Source organism: Terrapene carolina, unplaced genomic scaffold (genome assembly GCF_002925995.2).
Source record: "Terrapene carolina triunguis isolate 2854851 unplaced genomic scaffold, T_m_triunguis-2.0 Scaffold247, whole genome shotgun sequence".
Lineage (NCBI taxonomy): Eukaryota > Metazoa > Chordata > Testudines > Emydidae > Terrapene > Terrapene triunguis.
In genome coordinates, this window is record NW_020664598.1 from 4,841,260 (window position 1) to 4,864,984 (window position 23,725).

General features: G+C 46.8%; 1 protein-coding gene across 11 annotated transcripts in view; it reads left to right on the top strand.

The window, feature by feature from the left end:
- Positions 1-23,725, top strand: part of RBFOX2 (RNA binding fox-1 homolog 2) — a 241,746-nt gene that overhangs the window by 52,394 nt on the left and 165,627 nt on the right. For 9 of the 11 annotated variants that reach the window (XM_024200552.2, XM_024200551.2, XM_024200556.2 and 6 more), the window contains exon 2: positions 2,223-2,273. The exons of the other annotated variants lie outside the window; for them this stretch is intronic. In XM_024200552.2, coding sequence (XP_024056320.1) covers positions 2,223-2,273 — 51 coding nt within the window. The remainder of the gene's footprint in view (positions 1-2,222; positions 2,274-23,725) is intronic. 11 annotated transcript variants of the gene reach the window in all.

The window sequence follows — 23,725 nt, forward strand, 5'->3', positions numbered from 1 at the left end:
TGCTGCGGCAGCCCCCGAGCTAGGGCCTGGAAGGAGGGGGGAGTCTCTCCCTGGCAGCGGCATCCCTGGAGCTGGGGAAAATCGCTTCTTTCTCTCACCGCCACAGCTCTGCATGTCCCAAATTCCCCCCACCCCCTCTTCTCACCCCACTGCCCCTCCCACCTGCCCCCTATTCCCCCCCAAGGCCACCACCTCACCTTACATGTGTGTCTTCTCCAGGGTCCAGGCACCTAATTAGTGGAGCCACACCTGTGCAGCTCCACTAATTAGGTTGGTGGCCCTTCATTCTCTCATGTGCGGCCGCCCAGGTGTGCACCTTAGAGAGAACTATCCGCGGACCACCTGAATGGAGCAGTGGTCCGCGGACCACAGTTGGAGAACCTCTGCTTTAGCGCATCTGGCACGTAAATATCTTGTAACGCCAGCTACAACAGTGCCATGCGAATGCCTGCTCTCACTTTCAGGTGACATTGTAAACAAGAAGCAGGCAGCATTATCTCCTGCAAATTGTAACCAACCTTATTTGTCTGAGTGATTGGCTGACCAAGAAGTAGGACTGAGTGGACTTGTAGGCTCTAAAGTTTTACATTGTTTTATTTTTGAATGCAGTTTTTTTTGTACATAATTCTACATTTGTAAGCTCAACTTTCATGATAAAGAGATTGCACTACGGTACTTGTATGAGGTGAATTGAAAATTACAAATTATTTTTTTACAGTGCAAATATTTGTAATAAAAAATAAATATAAAGTGAGCACTGTACACTTTGTATTCTGTGTTGTAATTGAAATTAATATATTTGAAAATGTAGAAAACATCCAAAAATATTTAAAATAAATGGTATTCTATTGTCGGTCAACAGCGCAATTAATTATTTATTTAAAATAGTAATGATAGTCATGATGTGTAATGGAAGTAATACAGCACCTTCTGCCACGAAGCAGTTGTCTTTACAAAGTCTATCTAACTTCCAGCTGTTTCCAACAATTCAACTACTGGCAGAAACAGCAGTCTTGGCACAGGTTTGCTTTCGACAATTTGGGTCTGGTCAGCTTTGCCTAGTTTTTCCTCTAGAAGCAAACAGCTGGAATAACATGCAGAGCTTGTTAAGACTCCAGAACACCCCCTTGCCAAACAATACCTACTGCGGTGTGTAGCAACAGCTTAAAAACAAACTCTATGCAGGAGTGTGGGATTGCTACTTTCTTCATCACCAGCATTTTATAACGTCTGCATACAACTCTTCCCCCCTCTGCCCTGGAGGAGGGAGCAGCAGCAGCAGCAGAATGAAACTGAAGCAATCCTATTCAGTTTTACTCACTCCCTACCCTAACCTTGTCAAAGAAAAGGGGCGTGTGTATGGTGAAACTGCCTAATTTCTCCCTCAATTTGAATTTGCAAGTGTGGGAGAGATTCTCTTCCTATCTCCAGGAAGAGTAAAAAAAAAATAATAAAAAAAAAGCATTGATATGTTCACCTCATCTCCACTGTAATTGCTAGAATAAGGGAGAGGCTGGGAAATTATAAGCAATTCCAAGGATGAATAGGATGGAGAAAACTCGCATATCCTTCCAGTCAAGGCAGTGTGACCGAATTGCTGATGTAGGAAGTAGCATGAGCAATGAGCCCATTTGGAGGGGAGGGAAGAGAAGCTAGAACATTAGTTCTTTTGGGGAGTGCGGGAGATATTTTTGCCCAAGTTTAGTAAGGTTATAATTTAAACTGTAACTGTCTAACATTATGTTCACGTGTCAGTATTGCACGGTTTGCAGGAAGGAGTTCACACCTTTGCTGCCATTGTTTAGATGGAGAGAGTTTTCTCCAAGACTGGGTTAACTGGGCAGCAGCACACAGAAGTTTACACTGTAATTGTTCTATCTCCACAATGGAAAAAGAGACATTAAAAAAAAAAAAAAAGTCCTGTGAAAAATAGCAAAAACTATAGACACATCTCACAGGAGATGAAGTAGGAATAGGCTATGGTTATTTCATGCCTGTATTTTCTTCTTCCATGCACTCTGGAATATGTAGTTTCAAACTAGTCTGTATTTAGGTGCATTGACTCACACAGAAAATAGGATGTCAGTAGGAAATTTAAATGTTACCTGCCTCTTTCCCCAAATCATTGCAGCTTCTTGTGTCCACCTGGACTTGGGTAGACTTATAACCCCTTGTTTCTGTTCCTTACAAGCGTTGCATTCATCTTTTCTGTTCTCTTGTAGAATGAGCCTCTGACCTCAGGTTATCATGGATACCCTGCGAGGGACAATCAAGTAAGAGTCGGATTACAGTAAAGTGTGTGCGTGTGTGTGTGTTCTGGCAGATGGCTTCCTAACACTGTTTGTTTGTTTTGGCGACTGTTTTATTTCACTGGTTGAATGCTTACAGAGGTATACAGTAAATTAAACACATTTTTTGGCCATGCCACGTATGGAATGTGGCTGCATGCATGATGAGGGGTTGAATGTGATCCCTCTGATTCTCATTAAAGAATTTCCTGACCCTTGGCTATTCGTAAAACCGGACTTCAGATCTAAATCCAAAATACCCACTCTGTCTCCTCAGTTTTACTCAGTGTAGATGTTCAGTCTGTGAACTCTTCGCTCTGTTTTGTTCTTATTGCTGTAACTCTAGCAGCTGAGGAGAGATGAAACACAATTTTTGTCTGAGAGGTATCATCCCTTGCAGGGCTGCTGGAGCAGAGAACAATGTGGCCCAGGATGGGTTGCTTCTAGCTCTTATGAATTTGCCTTGGTGCTCTTTGAGTCCTGCAGGGCCCATGCCCCATCCATCAATTGAGGATATTTTAATTTTAAAGTAGTAAAGATGATATGGTTTGATCTATTGCAGCCATCGCAACATCCCCTTCCCACTCCAGGGAAGGTAGGAGACGCCAGCTGCTGATGAGTCTGTGTAGAGCAGGGGAGGAGAGGGCCATCATAAATTATCTTTCTACCTTTCCATTGTAAGGATATTTGTCACCCTTTGCCTGTTGCAGCTTGCAAGTCAACATTGTCCAGGAAGAAGTCCTGAAGTTTGTCTGAAACCTTTATTCTAACTCTGGAATTGAATTTTATGGAGATTTTTAAGGGACCTAAGTGAGGAGTATGGGCACATGCACAGTAGAAGTGCAGCTATGTTTGTATCCAGTGTCACATGCTCTGGTTTTCTTTCAACAAACACCGTTGTGTTGCACTAACCCCCCCCCCCCAACAAACAGAAAATCTCCCTAACCCTGTTGTAGGGGCACCACATTCATGTGTTAGCTGAGTTTGTATCCATGCTTGCCATGATGCTGAACTGTTTGTATCTGTGCATTCCCGGGGAATTTGGAAAATTATTCCATAGTGATTCCATGGGGGTGAGGGGATTGGGTTGAGTGACCAGAGCAAGGGCATATAGAGTGGCACAACAGAGCCTGTGGTGCAGCATAGTCTGTGATCTCCTACTGCACAAAGTGCTGAAAAAAACAGGTGGACCAGCCATACCAGTTAGGGGATTCCCAGCTATACTGCAAAAAGAAAAGCCTTGTCTGTGCTACAGTATTTTGGCATTGCAGCCCCCTGTATGCCTTATTTGAACTATCAAGACCCTGGCTGAGAGCAAGTACAATTACAAGCCTTGCCACCATTGAATCCTACACTGGGTTTCTCTACATTATTGTAGAGACATAGACCGAAAATATCAGTGTTATAGCTACAATGGCTGAGTTAGTTCTGCCAGTGCTGTGTTACAATGCTCTTGGCCCCACCATTTAGTATTAGATTTGACAGTTCAGAATACTGGCTCTGTCCTCTATCATGCAACTCTTCTTTTGGCTGCATGTGGGGCTGAGAACACTTGCATTGGTACTCATCCGCTCTCAGCTATGCTCCATCCTGTCTTCCAACTCCTGCCATTCAAGGCCACCCTGAGAGCACCTGGGACGCTATATGAACAGTCTTGAATGTTCTCCCTCACTCTGCACCCTGGGACAGCAATGGGAGAGACAAAAATAAAATACAAACTACAGCTTTTGTAACCTGAACATGTTTAAACCTTGTGATGATTTGCCTGAAAAACAGAGGACCAAAATCAATTGCTGTTCAGCAGCCAATCTAGGCATGCATATGCCCTATTGTATACACTTTCCTGATGGGTGCCCTGGCAATCAAATCCATCTCTTAACTGCATTATTATTTTATTTACAAGACAGTAGCTCCCAGATGCCCCAGTCAAGATGGAGATCCAATGTGCTAGGCACTGTACCAATGTAGGATAAATGCCTCTGCTCAAACATGCAGAGGTCAAGGTGTGACAGTGGGTATAGAACACAAGGGGGGGGGGCGGGAAGGGAGAAGACAAGGGTAATAGTAATGGAAACGCAACATTGAATATATTAGCGAAATGTAGTAGGTTTCATGGTGGCTGGTTTTTTTTTAAGGCGAGTGACACACCAACAAAACAAGAACAGACAATCAATCATGCAACAAATTAAAATGAGTTATTGAATAAATAATCAGACTCAAATCAAAGAACTTCCTCAAGAATTGTCACCCAAAGGAGGATAGTGTTCATCGTAGCTTGGGCCCAGAGTAAGTCTGGCAGCAGCTTGGGAGAGAGGTTGGTGAGACTATGCCATGAGGTTGGCAACTGTGAAACTAATCCTTGGCCCTCATGAGGCATATGCAAATCCCCATTGTGCAGGACAGAATTATTCAAAGGATCCATTGGGACAAACAAAAAATGTGAACCAGGTGCAAATACGGTATACCCTGTGAGGCCATAGACACTATGCACAGGCTGAAATTGTGAATAAACAGCATCACTTAATCATAGGCCCTGCTATGGCCGCTGTACCCTGACAGATCATGGGGACACTGCAGCGTGCTGGCAACTCTACGTAGCACAATCGTGGCCCCTCCATGAAGGTGAGCACAGGTATCAATATATTAGCCAGTGTGTATAGGCATTTCAGATGGCAAGTTACTTCGTGGAGGTTTCCTGGCAGGCCAAGCAAGCTCAATTTTTAGCCGTCATGTTTTCACTTTAGAAAATCTCTCTGTAAAATGATTTTCCTTCCATATTTGCTCTTTGTTATTTCTTGATCTGTTAGGGTTTTTTCTTAGTCTCACTTTTGGCTCTGAGGCAGATGAAATTCAGACCTGGCTTTCACTAATGGGATTTCAAGCTTTTAGCTAATCTGATTGGGAACCTCTAATCTGATAGCAGCAGAGAGCAAAGTCCTCTGTAGCCACAGGCTGGGTCTGGTGTTGTAGAGATGGCGGTGTGCAATCTATCACCTGGTTCTTTGCAGTGCAGGGTGAGGGAGGTTATGTTTAGTAATTCAGGCTCCATGCTAAAGTAATTATGAGATGCAGAAACAGCAATTTGGTCTGTTGAATGAGATTTCTCCCCGCACTCCGACTGAGAGCTGGATTTGAACTGGTGATTTAGGCGCGGAGCCACAGAGGGATTTAGGTATTGCAATGCTGAACTTTTACTTCAAAAACTTAGGTGCAAAAGAGTTTAGGTGCCTGCAGAGTTCACAAAAACAATGAGGAGTCTGGTGGCACCTTAAAGACTAACAGATATGTTTGGGCATAAACTTTCGTGATACAGGGTTCCGCAGCAGCCAGGCAGGAGTTTTGTAGATCGTAGTGGAGCATAAGTCTGGGAGTTAGGTGCCTAAATACCTTTATGTATCCGGGCCTTAGTGTTTAAAAGCTGCATAGCTAACTCTCTTCTGACATGTCACATTTATTTCTCTCTAAGAGCTGTGCTGTTTTCTTACCAAGTCATTTTTTTTTTTAGCAGAAATGGCAAAACTGAATTTTATTTTCTGGATAAAAGTGCTCAGGGATAACTCAACCTTTCTTCCATTGCTTCCTGTATGCCTTTTTCACTCCTTTGAATTGTAAGTGCCATTAATTGACGTCTGCAAACCTTTCACTGTGTTGTCTTTACACCATCTAGTGGATAAACCTTATCCATACATTCTTGACTGTTTCAGTTTTGTCCCCTTTCCTTCTTCCTCTCTTCCAGGTAACTGTTCAAGGCCTCACTGGGTATGTGTACGCTGCAATGTAAGCCCAGGGTTAGTGGGATTCGAGTCAGCTGACCTGTGTCTGGGAACCCTGGGCTTGAGCATCTACATTGTATTTTTAACCCTAGGTTAAGAATTTTCTGACCATTATGTTTGAACCCAGGGTTCTGGCATCCACTCTGTAGTGTGCAGACCTGAATCAAAGTAACTATATCCCAGAGTCCCTAGTGACTCCCCTTCCCCAAAATGTGGCCTTAGAAATGCGGTGGACTGTGGGAAAACTTTACTGCCCCCCCACTCCTCCCCGCATGTTACCAGGAAGCCGCTCACTTTAGAAAAGGCTTGATCGGTTCGCTCTCCATTGCCCAGGAGTGTGTTTGCAGATCGGTGATCAGACCAGAATGGGTTAACGCTGACCTAAGCCACTGCCATTTGCCAAGGTGTGTGTGGGAGGCGATTCTGTTTTCAACAGGGTGGATTGCAGGTTGTTGGGATAGAGAGGATTAAGGAGGTTTTCCTATGGAATTGTGGATTACTTCCGGCTGACTCCCAGCACGTGAGTCAAGCGGACCTGCAGCTACACTGCAAAGCAATAGGGCTTGGATCCTGGGTCCTGGTTTGACTTGAGCTCGGACCCTGGATCTGAGCCCTGGATTAGCGCAATTGCAGTGTAGACGCAAGGGGGGCTAGCCAGGCTCAAGCATGGGCGTACATTGCAGTGTAGACATACTCACTGATGCAATGTGAGAGTACTCAGGTCTACGGTACAGAGTGTATCCTAATTCCTCTCCAAGTATTTAACTCTTTTACTTGTCATCAGATGCAGCACTGAATAAATTAGAATAGGGATTCCTACGGAGGCCATATTTGTCACAATCTCAGTAATACCAGCCAAGTATATTACAGTCTGGCTTATGATGGCTAAATCTCTGGGCTGCTCCAGTGGTCTCCCTGTGCTTTGCTTCATTGTAGTCCTGCTGGCCTTTCCTGCCAGAGCAGTCACCTATGCTTGATACAATGGGAGCAACAGGAGTAGGTGAGTGTGTGTGGCCGATCCACCAGGGCACAGGACTGGACAGAGCTTTATTTGTTTGAAGGGAAAAAGGAAAAGCTTCTGTTGCAGCATACAGTACTACATTAGGGGCTGTGTTTGAGCTGTTGCTGTGAGGATGGGGAGCATGGTGGGCAGGGCTGTGAGGTTTCCTAGGAATTGTAGGTTTGTTCTTTGGGTGACTGGTGCAGTCGCCGAAAGTCACCCAGTCCAGAAAAGAATAGCACAGATAGTGGCAATACAGACTTCCTCAATGGTTGTGCCTCATCGTTGAACTGAAGGGGAACCACATGCATGGGTAAAGGGAATTCATTCTCTATGCCAGTGGTTCTCAAACTTTAGCAACCCAAGGACCCCCGTTTTGATTTAAAAGCCGGCTTCTAATTTTCCCCGGGGGTGCTCAACCCCGGCTCAGCCTCTGGCCCCGCCCCACCTCTTCCTGCCTTCCCTCCACCCCTGTGCCTCCTTTCCCGCCTCTTTCCGCCCTCCCCCGAGTGCGCCCCATCCCTGCTCCTCCCCCTCACTCTCAGCACCTCCTGCACCCCACTGAATAGCTGTTCCATGGCGTGCAGGAGGCACTGGGAGGGAGGGAGAGTTGATCAGCGGGGCCGACGGCCCTGGACATAACTTGTAGACCCACTGGAGCTGGACATGACTCGTGGATAGGGCCGGATTAACTCTCCTGTTGGCCCGGGGCTATTAGATTTTGTGGGGCCCCTGTATACGTCTTTTTTCTAGGAGGGAGTTTGGTGCAGGAGGGGACGGGATTAGGGTGCAGGAGGGAGTGCGGGGTCTGGGAGGGAATTTGGGTGCAGGAGGGGGATTCTGTTCTGAGGCATGGGGTTGGGGTGGAGGAGGGGGGTGCGAGGTGCAGGCTCCGGCTGGGAGGCGCTTACCACAGGCAGCTCCCGGCCGGTGGTGCAGCAGGGCTCAGGCAGGCTGCCTGCATGCCATGGCCCCACGCTGCTCCCAGAAGCGGCTGGCTGCTGGCACGTCTCTGCGGCCCCTGGCGGGAGGGGGACAGCATGTATCTGTGTGCTGCCCATGCCCGCAAGTGCCGCCCCCGTAGCTCCTATTGGCCGGGAACTGGCCAATGAGAGCTGTGGGGACAGTGCTGGGGGTGGGGGCAGTGCGCGGAGTCGCCTCGCCCCCACCAGGAGCCGCAGAGACGTGCCAGCAGCCAGCTGCTTCCGGGAGCAGCGTGGGGCATTGGCATGCAGGCCTGCCTTAGCACCCCTTCAAGTGGCCCAGAGGTCGCTGCCTGTGATTTATTTTTGCCGGGCCCCCCTTGAACTGGGGCCCTGGGCTGCAGCCCCTGCCTTTATCCGGCCCTGCTTGTGTACCCCAGTTTCAGAACTGCTGCTCTATGTGCTATTCAGCCCTAGCCCCTCTGCTGAGTCTGCCAACAAAGGGACCAATCGTGGTGGTTTCTGTGATATGAATACCTGCCCCTTAGGCACTCAACTGAGACTTCCAGAGCTCATTTCATGAGTCCTGCCAACACCTCTTAGATACTATAGGTATGTCTACACAAAGAAACTGACCTTCATTGCTATAGTGGAATAACTCCCCTGTGTGGACACTCTGTTCTGGAATAAGTGTGACTTTATTCCAGAATAATTTCTCCAGTTACTTCCAAATTGTTATTCCGTTATGACTCTGCCAATCAGTTTCCCTGTTTTGTATTTCTCTAGTGCTTTTCATGCCAAAGTGCTTTATAAACAATATCTGGAATTTGCTTCAGCCACTTCTGGGGTGAAGTATGCCCTTGCCCCAGTGTAAATTGGATATGGTACTCTTCCTCATTTTGTTCCAGACTGCTGAGTAGCATTGCTATGTGCCATATTCTGCCGGCAGAATGTAATTGCACAAATTGGAACTGGGCCACAAAAGTGATCTTCAGCTACCATAAAGGGCTAGGGTTTAGAATGTTAGTTTGAAGCCTCATTTAAAAGATTGCACCTCCAGGAATACAGAGTTCTAACATCATACTAATTTGGAGGGGAAAGTGCCATCTATCACATCACAACTGCTACTTCATGCAGGAGCACACTTTCCCTTGCTGGTTTCCCATCCAAGTACTTGCCAGGTCTGACCGTACTCCTCTTATGAGTACAGATGAGAATATAGTCCAAGGTGGTATGGCTGCATATGGTAACTGCTAGTAACAACTTTCAGTCACTGCCCCTTTGGTCTGGCTTCAGCCTCGAGGTGAAAGTTATCTAACCCAGTGGTTCCCAAACATTTTTCCTTTTTTTCTCGTTGATATCTGACTAAATGTCTCTTGTTTCTGGTATTACTGGAAAGCCACTGCCAGAGTGGGAGTGCCCCTGCCAGCTTGACCTCTCACGCTTGGAACGTGTGAGATCACGCTGTGCAGAGGATGTTATTTTGAGAACAAAATGGTGCTCTCCATGCATCAAAAGCGCTTGAACGCTGTTCCGACATGTTCCAGCCTTGTTTCAGGGATGGACCCCGCATAACCCATGGCAGGCCTCCAGGGGTCCAGGAACCCCATTTTGGGAACCACTGATCTAATCCATTTCCAACTGAGCCACTGACTTCTTGCATTCTTATTCACTTATTGTTTTAAAATGTATATTAGGTTTCCTGAGCAACTTAGTCATAAAGATTTGTGTGTTCGCTCCTACTCATGGTTGTAAACTGGTCTGGATGAGCCATGCATCACTGGCAGAAGCTTTGAAAACAGGCAGTCTTTTGTGCAGCTTGATCCCTTTCTGGCAACTGGAAAATTCACAGATCTGTGCCTGGTTCTTATAGGCTCAGCACAGCCCTTCCGCCTCCTCCCATTCCCTTGTGATGTGTGGAATTCGGCAAGAAGGCTCTTAGTGATGAAATGTAGTGAGTTTGCTGCCTCTCCCAGGGGAAGTGTACTGCAGAGCAGCCAAGCTTCCTGGTGTAATCGCCTCACAGATACTCTACCACTTCTGGGGGGGGGGGGGGGGGGGGGGGGGGGGGTCTCTGGTGGGGACAGTCTTTTCGTGACTTCTTCATTTGGGAAAGGGGGCAGCTAGCAGGGTCTCCTCATTGCCCTCTGACTGGTTTGGTGTGGGTCTGTTTTCTGAACCTTGGTTGTCCTGTTCCCTTTGCGGGAGCGGGGAAGTGTAGCAGTATGAGTTGGGATTCCACACTGGGTGTTAGCCTTTTTTAAAGACAATACTTACTGTGGCAGGAAAATCTCTATCTGTGATTCAGAGTGTCTACATGAGGGAGTGGGGGAATAGTTCAGCCTCATCTGTCTTGTCTGTCTGTCATGACAGTGCCTAGGAGCTCCAGTCATAATCTAGGATCCTATTGTGCTAGGCGCTGTACAAACACAGAGCAAAGAGCTTACAGTCTTAGGGCTTGTACACAGGGAGTTATTCTGGGATAGCTATTCCTGACTAACTCCATGTGTGCATGTAGTTATTCTGCAATAAAATCCTCCCTTGCACATAAGATCAGATGAACTGAGGTTAGAGTTGTAAAACCGCCTACTTCACTACTTTTCCAGCTTTTTGTCAACAAGGAGTAAATGTTCGTACTCTGTACTAGACAGGCCCAGTAACATGTTCTGTTATTGACCTAACGTGCAACTTCTTGCAGAAAATAAAGAGATTCTGTTCAGAAAACGGCAAGATAAATATCTGGGCAAAAATAATCTGAAACAGAAATTTAAAGGAAGGGAGAAATCTGGGAAGCAGTCATGGTGAAAGATATTGAGGAGTGATATTGACCAATGTGGTAGACATGAGATTAAAATGTAGCATGGTTGCAACAATAAACCAGTTTAACTTAAGAGTGCATACATAAAGACTTTTAACAGAGTAGGAAGGGAAAAGACCTCCTTGAGACATCTCTGATACAAACATGTATGTCCTGGTCTGTGCACCTCAGTGTCAGTAAGATACTGACAGATTGGAAGGAGTTAAAAGCAACATAAATTATGAAGTTTTGGAAGAAAAGAGTGTCAAATGTTCCTTCGGGAAGAGCCAGCCAGAGGCTGAAGCTGGTATAGCACATGCTGAGGCACTTTAAGCAGGTACAGCTTCATAGGCCTGGTCTACACTAGGACTTTAATTCGGATTTAGCTGCCTTAATCCGAATTAACCCTTCACCCGTCCACACTACAGAGCCAGTTAATTCGAATTAAAGGGCCCTTTAAATCGATTTCTGTACTCCACCTCGACGAACGGAGTAGAGCCTAAATCGATTTTGTTAATTCGAATTAGGGTTAGTGTGGACGCACACCACCGAATTAATGTGGTTTAAAACCGAATTAAGGTGCTTAGTGTGGCCGCGCACAATCGAATTTATACAACCTGTTTCCCAAATTCGAATTATCTAAATTCGGATTAATCCTGTAGTGTAGACATACCCTTAGGTAAGGGTGGAAGGGGAAGAGGAAAGATGGGACCCACCTGGGGCTACCTCTTCGCCTCCAGTGCCACCTACAGTAACTCCTCACTTAACGTTGTAGTTATGTTCCTGAAAAATGCAACTTTAAGTGAAACGATGTTAAACGAATACAATTTTCCCATAAGATTTAATGTAAATGTGGGGGGTTAGGTTCCAAGGAAATTTTTTGGGGGCAGACAAAAGGCATTATATACTGTACAGTACTGTGGTGGGGAGGTGCCCCTGGCTTACCCCTGGGTGCAGGGTCTGGGAGGGAGTTAGTAGGGGAGGGCGCTCAGGGTGGGGGGTGGGGTCTGGGAGGGAGTTAGGGTGCAGGATGGCGCTCAGGGTGGGGGTGCGGGAGGAGGCTCAGGGCTGGGGCAGGCCGGAGGTGCAGAGCACTTAACTGGGGCAGCTCCTGTTTGCTGCAGGGGGTGTGCAGGTGGCTCTGTGCAGTGCGGAACCGACCCCATGGCCGCGATTCTGGGAGCTTGCCCCCCCAGCAGGCCAGGCCACCCGGAACGCAGGGGTTTTAGGGGCTGCAGGGCCCTGGCCTGCAGCTCTAAAGCCCCTTTCGGAATGCAGCCCTGCGAGCACGGGCCGGAGGACTCAGGAGGAGCGGGGCAGCCGTGCAGCCAGTGGCTGGAGAGAAGCGGCGCTTTCCCCTTCAAAGCGCCCTCCAACTGGCTCTGAAGGGGAAAGCGCCGCTTCTTTCCGGCTGCTGCTGCGTGACTGCCCCTGCTCCTCCTGAGTCCTCCGGCCCGTGCTCGCAGGGCCGCATTCCGAAAGGGGCTTTAGAGCTGCAGGCCAGGGCCCCAGGGCCCCCTTAGCCCAGGGCCCTGCAGCCCCTAAAGCCCCTGCGTTCCGAGTGGCCCTGCCTGCAGAGGGGGTGCGGTGGGGGGGAGCTTCCCCCCTCACTCCCAGAAAGTCCTAAGCACTGCCAAACAGCTGTTTGGTGGTGGGGGAAGCGCTGGGAGGGAGGCAGAAAGGGAGGGGGAGGAGGCGGAGAAGAGGAACTTGTGCAATGCTCCCTTGTAAAGTCAGCCTAACAAGGGAGCATTGCACAACTTTAAACGAGTATGTTCCCTAATGGAGCAGCGATGTAACTTCGAAACAACGTTAAGTGGGAGGATGTTAAGTGAGGAGTTACTGTACTCTCAGACCAAGAACTGTGCAGAGGAGACCCCTCTGGGGTTATTCGGAAGACCCATGTAAATCCAAACCCTCACCCCAGCTATCAGCCTACATTGGACCATCCAGCCCATTTCCCTGCCAATGCAGGAGTGTTCCCTCCAGTGCTAGTGTTCTGAGTCTAGCCTTACATGTCCCAAACAATGGGACCACCACTATTTCCATTGAGTAACTAGGCTAATAGATCTCACTGTCAGAAAGCTAGTATGCAGCCTAGATTTCCCTGTTCTCAATTTGAGCTCATTACTCCTAGGCCTGGTCTACACTGGGGGGGGTGTCGATGTAAGATACGCAACTTCAGCTACAGGAATACCGTAGCTGAAGTCGACATATCTTATTCCGACTGACCTCCCATCCTCACGGCGCGGGATCGACGGCCGCAGCTCCCCCGTCGACTCCGCTACCGCTGCTCACTCCGGTGGAGTTCCGGAGTCGACGGGGAGTGCGTTTGGGGATCAATATATCGCATCTTAACGAGACGCGATATATCGATCCCCGATAAATCGATCGCTACCCACCGATACGGCAGGTAGTCTGGACGTACCCCTAGTTAGATCCTCTTGTAAACACCAAGGAAGGTGAGGAACAAGGGGGTCTGACTAGGAGTACTGAGCTCAAATTGAGAACAGGGAAATCTAGGCTGACAGAAGGTGATCGGTCTGAGGCTTATGCGGTCAGAACTAAAACTGTGCAAACATAATGTCTGTCTTGTGTAGGGATATTTTTTCTTAGGGATATTTAGAGCACTATTCAGTGAGGGGAGCAAAACCCCATGGGAGATGGGAACTTGTCAGCTCCCTGTGTATCTGTAGTTATCCTATCATTTGATATCTTCTGAACTGAAAAAAAAAAATCACTTCAATATCTTACATTTATTTAACATTTTTAATTCTGAAAGATCCCAAGACACTTTACAGACTTCCTCTCTGGATATCTATAAATATCTGCACACAGCACTGCAATCACCACATAGCTGACTGCAACGTTTTTTTAAATTGTATGCTGCAACACCACACAGCAGTAGATCATTCATTTTCAGTTCTGAAGTCCCAGTTCTGACGTGAGCCACACACCAGTCAGCACAAAGAAAAGGAGTTTTGGAGAGGAGGCACCTCTGGCTGTATATGGGATTGATGTCATTACATTATTAGGAAAACTGTTACTGAACAGAACCAATAAAGGGCCTGCTGTGTGCCACGTGGGAGGAGATAGCTGATCCGTGTGGCTGTGGCTGTGTTTTGCCAGAAGAGGGCACCCAGTGCATAGCAAGTGCCAAATGTTAAAGTGGAAACAATTCAAGACTCCAGAGCTGGATCTGTCTACAGAATGGATGTACAGAAAAGCCAAGCGTAGGAGCATAAAGATTCCTCCTTCCTCTCCTGAAAGCCATTCTCATTTTCTAAGTGAGTCTTTTAGTCTCTTCTGTCACTACACATTTGTTGTGTTCAGTGTGGTTGTAGTGTGTCAGTCCCAGGATATTAGAGAGACAGTGTGAGTAGGCAATCTCTTTTATTGGACCAACTTCTGTTGGTGAAAGAGCCAAGCTCTTGAGCTTACACAGAGCTCTTCTTCAGGTCTGGGAAATGTACTCATAGTGTCAACCACAAATTTGTGACTGCTGCTGTGGAACGGGAATGTCGTAAGGTTTGGGGAGAAGGTGAAAGCTGACTGGTTGCCTGAAGGAGTTAGCAACTAGGAAGTGGGAAAAGACATGATAAAGTTGATGTACTAGCTAGTAAGCATTTAGTTACTGCTACTCTCTGTGGAGGTGTAGGAGGCTAATCTTGACAAGAGAAATCTTATTTTTGGAGGTGGGAAGAAAATGTTATGAACAATTCCACACAGAGCAGGGAGAACCCAATGCAGGCTTGGGTGTGTGCATCTAAGGGTAATGGGTCTGTCATCCCCAAATACAGTCTGTTTTGGAACTAGGAGAGTTAATCTGAGGAGCTGTGAGAGCGCTTTTGCTGGCAAGGTATGTAAGAAAAGGTTTTAATCATGGAACAGTCTCTATCCGGTTGCCAAATACTATATATCCAAGGTGGTGGACAAAGTGGGAAATACAGGAGGGTCTTGCTGAAAAATGTTGGGAATAGACAACTGACCCTTTTGTAGGAAAGAGGCTGGTTGGGCACCAGGGCTGTTCTGAATTTCGCATGCTGTTGGTTTTGAGCCTGCATTATCATTATGAATATTTGAGTGTGCTGTCAAGCATCATTCCTACTCAGTGTTTTATATGTAATGGGAGAGTCACTGATCAGATCTAGGTACACCCCCCCCCCCCTTCAGGCCCCTAACCACCCTAGTTTCCCTAGAGACCACTCTGTAGAGAACACCTACTTTCTCCACTGCAATCAGCCTACCATAATCTATCACACCATTTATAGGAATAGAAGAGGGAACAGGGCTCCCACTCCTCAACCCCTTCTCCAGTGGTCTGAAAACAGGTGTCTCCATCTATATCATGACAGCCATGACAGATTGAAGGCTAAAGCCCTTCTGTTTGTGTCATTAATTGTAATACTGGAGGTCTCCTGTGGCTGACATATGATGTGTCCATCCAGGTGCCAGGCAGCTGGGTGGGTCATTTCTTTGAGACAGCTGTCCCACAGCTTTCTGTTTCTTCCTTGCCTGACTTAATACCCGAGGGCTGAAGGAAGCTCTGGACTCCAGTGACAGGCCTTTCTTCTGCCTTGCATGGATAAGCTGGGCCAGGCTGTGAACCCCAGAAACCAGCTCAGTTGTACGACTCCCCCATAAGGTTCAGTGGCCAGAATTTCATCTCTTTAGCCCACTTGAAAAGGGATTCCTCCCTCTCACCATATGTAGCCCTTGCCCCCGTCTCCTGTTACACAAATAAAATTGGACTAACAACCTTCAGCACCAGTTTTTCCTGACTCCAGTGAGCTCTATTGCTTGCTTTTACCCACGTGCTATTGGGAACTGCCGGAGGTGGACGACATGTTACCTTCCGTATATTAATTGCTCTATGCCTCCTCCTTTCCCTCTTGCACCTCATGCTGCAGCCCTACCCTGAGAATGAAATGAATGGGAATTTCCTAACTACTGCTATTCTGCTGACTTTTCCTGCTTGGTAAACAAGCAACTCTGCATTTGCTGGTGCAAGATGGTGCATTTAAGAATCCTTTCTCCTGTCTGTAAACAGATGCTCCTTAAGAAAGGACAGTGGATGGAGGATATTCATGCCCTTTCTAAAAGAGAGGGTTGCTCTCAGCATAGAGTAGGGTCTAGGTCCGGATAACACTGCCTGGAGCAGGCATTTACCAGATGGATTCTGCTCCCCAGAGGCTTCTGGATGTGTGTGTGTGTGGTGGGGGAAGGGCTGTAGACACTCTTGATTCATTCCATTAGTGGATTAATCGGCAATGTCCTGGCTTAACTCTCCTAGATTTCCCAATGGATCTCAGGAGGTGCTGGCACAAGCAACAATGTCTTTGGGGGATGGCAGGTGGAAGGAAAGAAGTTTAAAGGCAATGTCTTTGAAAACAGTCCAGTTAAGCTTTGTTAGTAGGAGTTACGTGGCAGGTGAAAGTGTGCTTTAATTCTGCTGCCATTTTGCTGGGGTGTGTGTGTACATTTAATGTCCTTGGAGTGTGGTCTGCTGAGCTAATTTGATATAGAAAAAAAATATTTCTCCGTTCCACATTAATTGCCGGCTGGATTGTGTTTTTCAAGAAGTCTGTAATTAGAGGACAAGGGTTCTCTTTCTAACAAAGGTCAGAGGCTGCTGTCTCCTGAGACTTGCGGTAAAATGAACAGAACTGTCTGACAGATTTTAGCTGAAAATTTGAGCAGATGCCATGTTGTTGTTTACCGGGCAGGGGGACCCATCTCTCCCTCCCCCCCCCCACCCTTTACTAAGCCAGCCAATCATTGGGGAGTGGATTTAGCTGCTGCCGCCACCACCCACACAGGAGACTGGGCTTGTAGCTCTTGGCAGTTTTAGCAGGAATTTGAGTTTTTAACTCTTTGCTGGCTGTGAATGGTGATGAGCTGCACTGTTGATTGCATTTGCTCTCTACCTAATGCAGGTTTTCTGAATGGCTTGTTGCTGATGAGTCCAGTTGAAATTCCCACAAGGATTATAATGAGGAGAAGCTTAAGTAACTGCTGTGTAATACGTCCTAACCTCTTGGGCTTCATCCTCACTCCCCTGTTACAGCCTGGATGCCTGGGTTACACATTTTTACATGTCAACAAAGCAGCCATGGGAAACGCCTATTACTTTTTATGATCGTCATCTGTATTTACGAGGCACCTAACACCTTTGTACCTAAGCACACTGGATATAGGTTTAAAATAGTACTAAACAATTTCACATGATAGGGGAAAATGTATTTTCTAACCCTGTGTAGCAACCAACTCTGATCCTGTGCAAGGATCTGAGAAGATGGCTAGCAGCCAGAAGAGTAAATGTCATAGGATTCGAAAGCTTTCTGTTGAAAGCTTGGATAAAGGAGATGTCTTATATCTTGTGGTATACTGGGCCAGGTTTGGGCTGTCATATATATCCAGCAGATTGGCATTTCAGAGCTGACCGCTGTGAGCTTCACCCTAAAGACAAATGTCTGATGTACTCTCTCTGAGAGCAGTTGTTGTGGCTTGGACATAGAAGGAGTGCTGGTCTCTGAGATACAGTCCAAATTATTTTGGGCTGTGTAGATAGTAGCCAACACTCTGAATTTCACTCAAAAGTTAATCTAATCACTGCACAATATGCAACACAAGTGTAGTGTATTCTTAGTGGTCTACACTACATAAAGGGCAAACAACTGCATTTAGCATAATTTGGAGCATTTAACTGTCCTTCAGATTTAGCATTAGGGCAGACCTAGTTGTATCCTCTTTCTTGCCACTTCCCTGTTTGGGGTTGGTGGCTTTTGTAGCCTTTTTCTAAAACTCATCATTGTACGCCAGGCTGTCGTGCAGATTGGTGTCTCTGAGGTATGCTGATATCTGGTACATGTACTGAGTCTTCGGTCTCCCCCTGGGTCATCTGTCCACCTTGGGTCGACCTATTTGTGCGTGTGTCTGCCCTCAAATTTGACCCCAGCCAGTGTAAGCAACCCACTACAGCAACACAGAAAAAATCACCTCCCTGAATGGCGTAGAGTAATGGCTGACCTGCTTAAGTCATTGCAGTGCTAGTGTAGACATTGAATGACCTGAGTTGACCCGAACAGTCCTCCAGCAGCTGGCCCACTTCCTGCGACAGCAACTACTCTGGTCACAATTTTAAACTCCATTGCGCAGAGGTCATGAGACTGGAAGCCCCCTTTTCTTCCCCCCAGTGTTTTGGAAATGCCTTTTCCTGATTGCCCACCTTGGCAAGCCCAGCTAGCAGCTCACCCTTGTTGTGTGCAACTGCCCATGCTGGCTCCTTGCACAGAGAGGGGTACTAAACGCAGTCCCGCCTGGAGTAGATGGGACGTACTGGGGCTCCTGGGCCTGTAGAGGGGGAGGAGGCTGTGCAAACCTGTGACATTCCCCTGGGTACAATCTGAACAGATGGGCAGCTGTGTCCCCTCAAATCTCCAACCTCGGGTGCCTTTTACACTGCTTTGTTGTGAGAGCAACCACTCCTGGCCTGCTCACACACAGCCTCCAGCATGTAAATTACTCCCAATTATATTGTATGAGCTTTTTAGCAAACCACTCATGAATTACATTACACGGCAACACCAGCAAATCCCCAGTCCCAGACCTTCTCCCAGAATTGTGCATCTTGTACTGCTCAGCTCTCTCTTGGACAATACAAGCTCATAGAAAGTCTGTCATTTCATTAATAGAAAATGATATGCACAAGCCGTTATCTCAAGTGGAGGTTCCCAAACACTTTAATCAAAACATACTGGCTTAGATAAAACAATAAAACAAGTTTATTAACTACAGAAAAGAAAGATTTTAAGTAATTACAAGTAATGAGGCATGAAAGTAAGAATTGGTTACAAAGAAAATAAAAGATAAAACACAAACTAATCCAAAATTTAGCAAATTAAATGAATTCAGAGCAAAGGTTTTTCTCACCACAAGCTTTTTGCAATCTTACTGGCTGGAGATTGAATTCCATCCCAGCCAGGACCACTCCCCCAGTTCAGTGTTCCTTCAGACCTAGTTGCTGCTATGGGGAGAGAGGAATGGAAGAGAGAGGTAATTTGTTGTGTCCTCTATTCTTAATCCTCCAAGAGGAGAGAGAGGTATATCTCCAGCTGGGGTACAGGCAACAGCCAGTCTGTTACACGGGAACCCCCAGCTGTTCCATTGCCAAAATGTAAATTTCTCGCTCACACCCTTCTTTCTGCCAACGAATGGCCATTTACCCAGGTGATCTGATTATGCTGACACATGTCTGAGGTGCTGACTAACTTTTTGTCTCTGAGGAACTGGTTTGGGCTGTTTCCCCAGATATGGAATATGCTTTGCTAAAATCATACAGTAGAACCGTATAAACTTACATACTGTGTTTCCACACATTTTCCCAAGACAATAATGTTCAGCAGATTATGAGTTTTCAAATGGTACCTCACAAGGCATACTTTGTACAAAATGTATCATAGTCTTGTAAAAGTGGTGAACATTGGGTACTGTCTGTCACAAAGCCCAGCTACGGACCAGCTGCAGAAATGTGGACATCTACAAGCAGATTGCATGAGGGAATGCAGGCAAAGGAGTACGACAGGGATCAGCAGCAATTCCATGTGAAAGTGAAGGAACTCTGTCAGGGATACCACAAGGCCAGAGAGTGCAACAATAGATTGGATGCTGCGCTGCAGACCTGTTGTTTTTATAAGGAACTGCTTGCGATACTTGGCAGAGACATCACCAGCACCCCACAGACTACTCGGAGGAGCCTGAGACAGAGACCCTTGTTGTGAACAACGAGGAGGAGGAGGGAGACATGGCAGGAGACCCTAGCCATGCCACAAGCCAGGTCCTGTTTGAGACTGTCACAATCTAGCCAATTTTGCCAAGCAAGCATGGATGATCCTGAAAAAGGGGAAGGGAACTCTGGTAAGTGTGTGCATGTGTTTTCCCTTACAGTGTTTAAATTTAAAGATGGTGCCAGCCCATCCCCCAGTTAACAAGACAAAGATATTGACTTTTCACTGTTTTACTTGTACAAGAAGAGGTAGTGGTACAACAAACAGAAGTAAAGTTGGCGTCTGCTTTCATTCACCTGTTGGGTTAGGTGGGAGGGGATACGTGGAGCAGTTCGTTTATGTGCATAGGAATATCGCTTTTTTTCTCCAGAGAGATCTCAATGACACTTTCAAGGAGAGAGTCTGCAGTCCTCCGCTGAAGGTTTCTAGGGATGACTGCCTTATTTCTTTCTCCACAGTAAGCCACTTCCACACGCTGCTCTGCAATGAGTTTGGCTGGCACCATTGCAGTAAACAGGGTAGCAGCATATGGGCCTGGGTGGCTTCTGGGTGCCAGTAGCAGCTGTGCTCTCTCTGAGTCTACAACCCACAGGAGTGAGATATCAGCTAAAATAGTGCCAGTGTTCAATGCCATTGCCCTATGCTCCTACCCATGGAATAGGGACCAGAATTTTATATCTTCAGGCAACAGAAAATCCTCCCCCAACCACCCTTGCCGTACTTACCACAGGTGGGGCTGGAGAGCAGCGTTATGCCGAGGTGCTCCAAAGCTCTGGAGTGTCAGTAAGCATTTCTTACTACACCTCTACCCTGATATAACGCAGTCCTTGGGAGCCAAAAAATCTCACTGTGTTATAGGTGAGGCCGCGTTATATCAGGGTAGGGAGAGGAACCGCTCCCCGCCCCAGCTCACCTCCGCTCTGCCTCCTCCCACAAGCGCGCCGCAGCTCCGCTTCTCCTCCCTCCCAGGCTTGCCGCGCCAAACAGCTGATTGCCGCAGCAAGCCTGGGAGGGAAGAGGGAGAAGCGGAGCTGCGGCATGCTCGTGGGAGGAGGCGGAGCGGAGGTGAGCTGAGGCGGGGGGGCCCCGGGGAGGGCCGCAGCAAGTAACGGGCGGGTGCAGAGGAACCGCTTGTGGTAACACAAATTCGGATATAATGAGGTAAAGCAGCCCCATCCCCCGGAAATAAGGGAAGGGAATTTTGAAACTTATCTTTCCCTGTCCCTTGTGACTTGTAAATCCAGAGGCACATTTGTTTTTATCAGCAGCTTCTATTGTGGTAGCCTTTTGGGGGGTGTCCCCCGCCCCACCCACAAAACACCTGACCCTGATGAGGATGAGAAAGAAGAGGACTAGGGAGGACATGTTCTGTGAGATCCTTCAAGCCTATGCTGGATCAGACCATGAACAAAGGGCTTGGATGCGGAATATGACCAAAAGTATGGAAAAAGACAGAACAGGAAATAGGCCCAGGAGTTCCATCAGGACGAGGAGTGGGAGGTGCACCAGGAAGTAATGGGTCTTCTCAGGTAGCAAACCCAAATGCTGCAGACCCTGGTTGATCTACAGGACAGGTCCAAAAATCCTGGAGACTCTGCCCTTTGCAGTCCTTAGAGAACTCTATGGTCACTGTTCCCTACACTCTCCATCATACCATGTGGCACCCCAGGGTGGTCATTATCCCCAACCACTTCACACTGGGGGACAGCAAGAAAAAACACCACTTCACATGCGCTGACTGGTGAGAACCACAGCTGGTGTATGTATAGCCCTAAAGGACACTTGTGCACTCAAATGGACGTAAATATTTATTTTCTTTCTAATTTTAATATTTCGCACTGTTAATTTGTTAAAATTTGTATATCATTGCCTGTGGTTTTATTAGCACATTGATTTTCTGACCTGTTTTTTCCTACTCAATAAAGTTCTATTTTTGGAGAATCAAATTGTTTATTAGTTTACAACAAATATTGCAGAATGCATAGTGGTAGTCAAAGCAAACAGTACTTGTGAATGCACACTAAGCACCACAGAACCAGCTTCAGGAAAATACCCAGTCATATTTCTACATGTACAGTAAGCACTGCACGGTCTCAGCAGCACTCAAAGCTCCAGGCCAGGGGATACTCCAGCACAGAACGGGACTGTGGCTGACGGGTAAAGTATTCTTTCAAAGCCTCCCTCAGCTGCATAGCTCCATGCTGTGCTCTAGTAATAGCCCTTGTGTTCACAGTCAGCAGACAACCGCTCCACCTGCACCCAGGTGGCAGCTTTCCCCCCTTTGCCTCAGAGACATTTATACAGGACCCAACAGGCAGTTATAATCATTGGGATATTTTTCGTACTCAGATACAACATTGTAAATAAACACCACCAGTGTCCCTTCAATCTACCAAAAGCACATTCAGCAGTCATTTTGCACCTGCTGAGCTGGTAATCGAATCTTTCCTTGGTGCGCTTGAGGTAGCCAGCATATGGCATCAGGAGCAAGAGGTAGGTTGGGTCACCTAGAATCATTATTGGCCTTTCAGTATTGCCAGTGGTAATGCAGCAGCTGGGAAAGAATGTCCCTGCTTGCAGCTTTCTGAACAGTCCTGTGTTCTTAAAGATGTGAATTTGTTCACCACCTCTGACCATCCCAAACTGAATATCAATGATGTGTCCCTGGTGATCCACCAACGCTTGTGTAGCCATAGAAAAGTAGCCCTTTCTGTTGATGTATTCTGTGGCAAGGTGGGTGGTTCCAGTATAGGGATGTGTATTGGCCCACCACAGTTCAGGAACCCCATTGCTGCAAATCCATCCAGTGTTTCCTGCAGTTTGCTGAGAGTCACAGTCCTGCATAGCAGGAGACAATGGCCCTGCATGCTGGGATGACAGTGGCCTGCACTGTGGATTTTCTAACCCCAAACTGATTGTCCACTGACCAATAGCAATCCAGTGTGGCAAGCTTCCAGAGTGCAATCGACACACTCTTCTCCACTGTCAGTGAAGCTCTCGTTCTGGCATCTGTGTGCTGGAGCACTGGGGCGAGTTCGATATACAGATGCAGGAATGTGGCCTGGTGCAGCCGAAAGTTTGGCAGCAAATGCGCATCATTCCAAACCTGCGTTACAATGAGACACCCCCCCCCCCCCAGTCAGTGCTCGTTTCTCAGGCCCAGAAGTGGTGTACACTGTGTGCAGTGGCTCCAAGAATGCCACCAACAACCTTGAGTTGTTTTTCCTGTGTCCCACAGCAAACTATCCTCAAAGAAATCATGTCCCCAGTTGCGATACTTCCTGCAGGTTTGCAAATACAGAAGAATTGTGTGTCCTGTATTTGCCGTGTGCATGAGAACAGTGCAGAGCGGTGTGTGCTTCTGGCAGAGATGTGGGTTTATGGGATTTTTGGCCTTGGACATATCCCACTTTGGTCCTTCTGTATGTGGTTTGAGAGCTGTGGATACACATACTTGCAAAGTTTTAGTTCTATATGTGGCCGTCTGCCTTTGATTTTTTTCTACTCCTATGCTCTGCAGGTATCAGCTTTCCCTTAAATCGGTATTTGGTTTTCTTCCCCCGCCCCTATTTAACATATAATTGTTACTATGCTTCACAGAAGTCTTTTAGCAATTGTTTTAATTTGAGTTTTCCTTTGGGTCAATTTGAGTCATTCCTCTCCTACCTGTGAATTATATACTCGTGTATTGGTCTCTTCAGGATCCATTCTCACACCAAAATCATGTAACTGGCATTCTGTTGGCAAAAACGAGCTGACAATCCAGACAACTTGTCTTGCGCTAGGTACGTAAAGTGTTTGTATAACCTTATTGAATTTTTTCTTTTATAGGGGATCAACACAAAGACGATAATTAGATTATAAGAAAAGAATATAGAGAGAAAAATTAAAGGAACCATGAAAATAGGATGCAGATAGCCAACTATGAGTCTGTATAATGCAGAATTTGAAAAATACTTGGGTTTCTGTGCTGTTTTAGGTGTATTTTAAATCTGCTCAATGTGGTTTATTAATCTTTGGCTCTTCTTGGAAGAGAGAAAGCATTGCACACTGTTAAAGGGAATGTTCAGAATCTGTTCAGCTGATCAAGGGGCTCTTACAATTACAGAATAAAATTCTTGTCTCCAGTTACATCCATATCCCAGGGCTTATAAACTG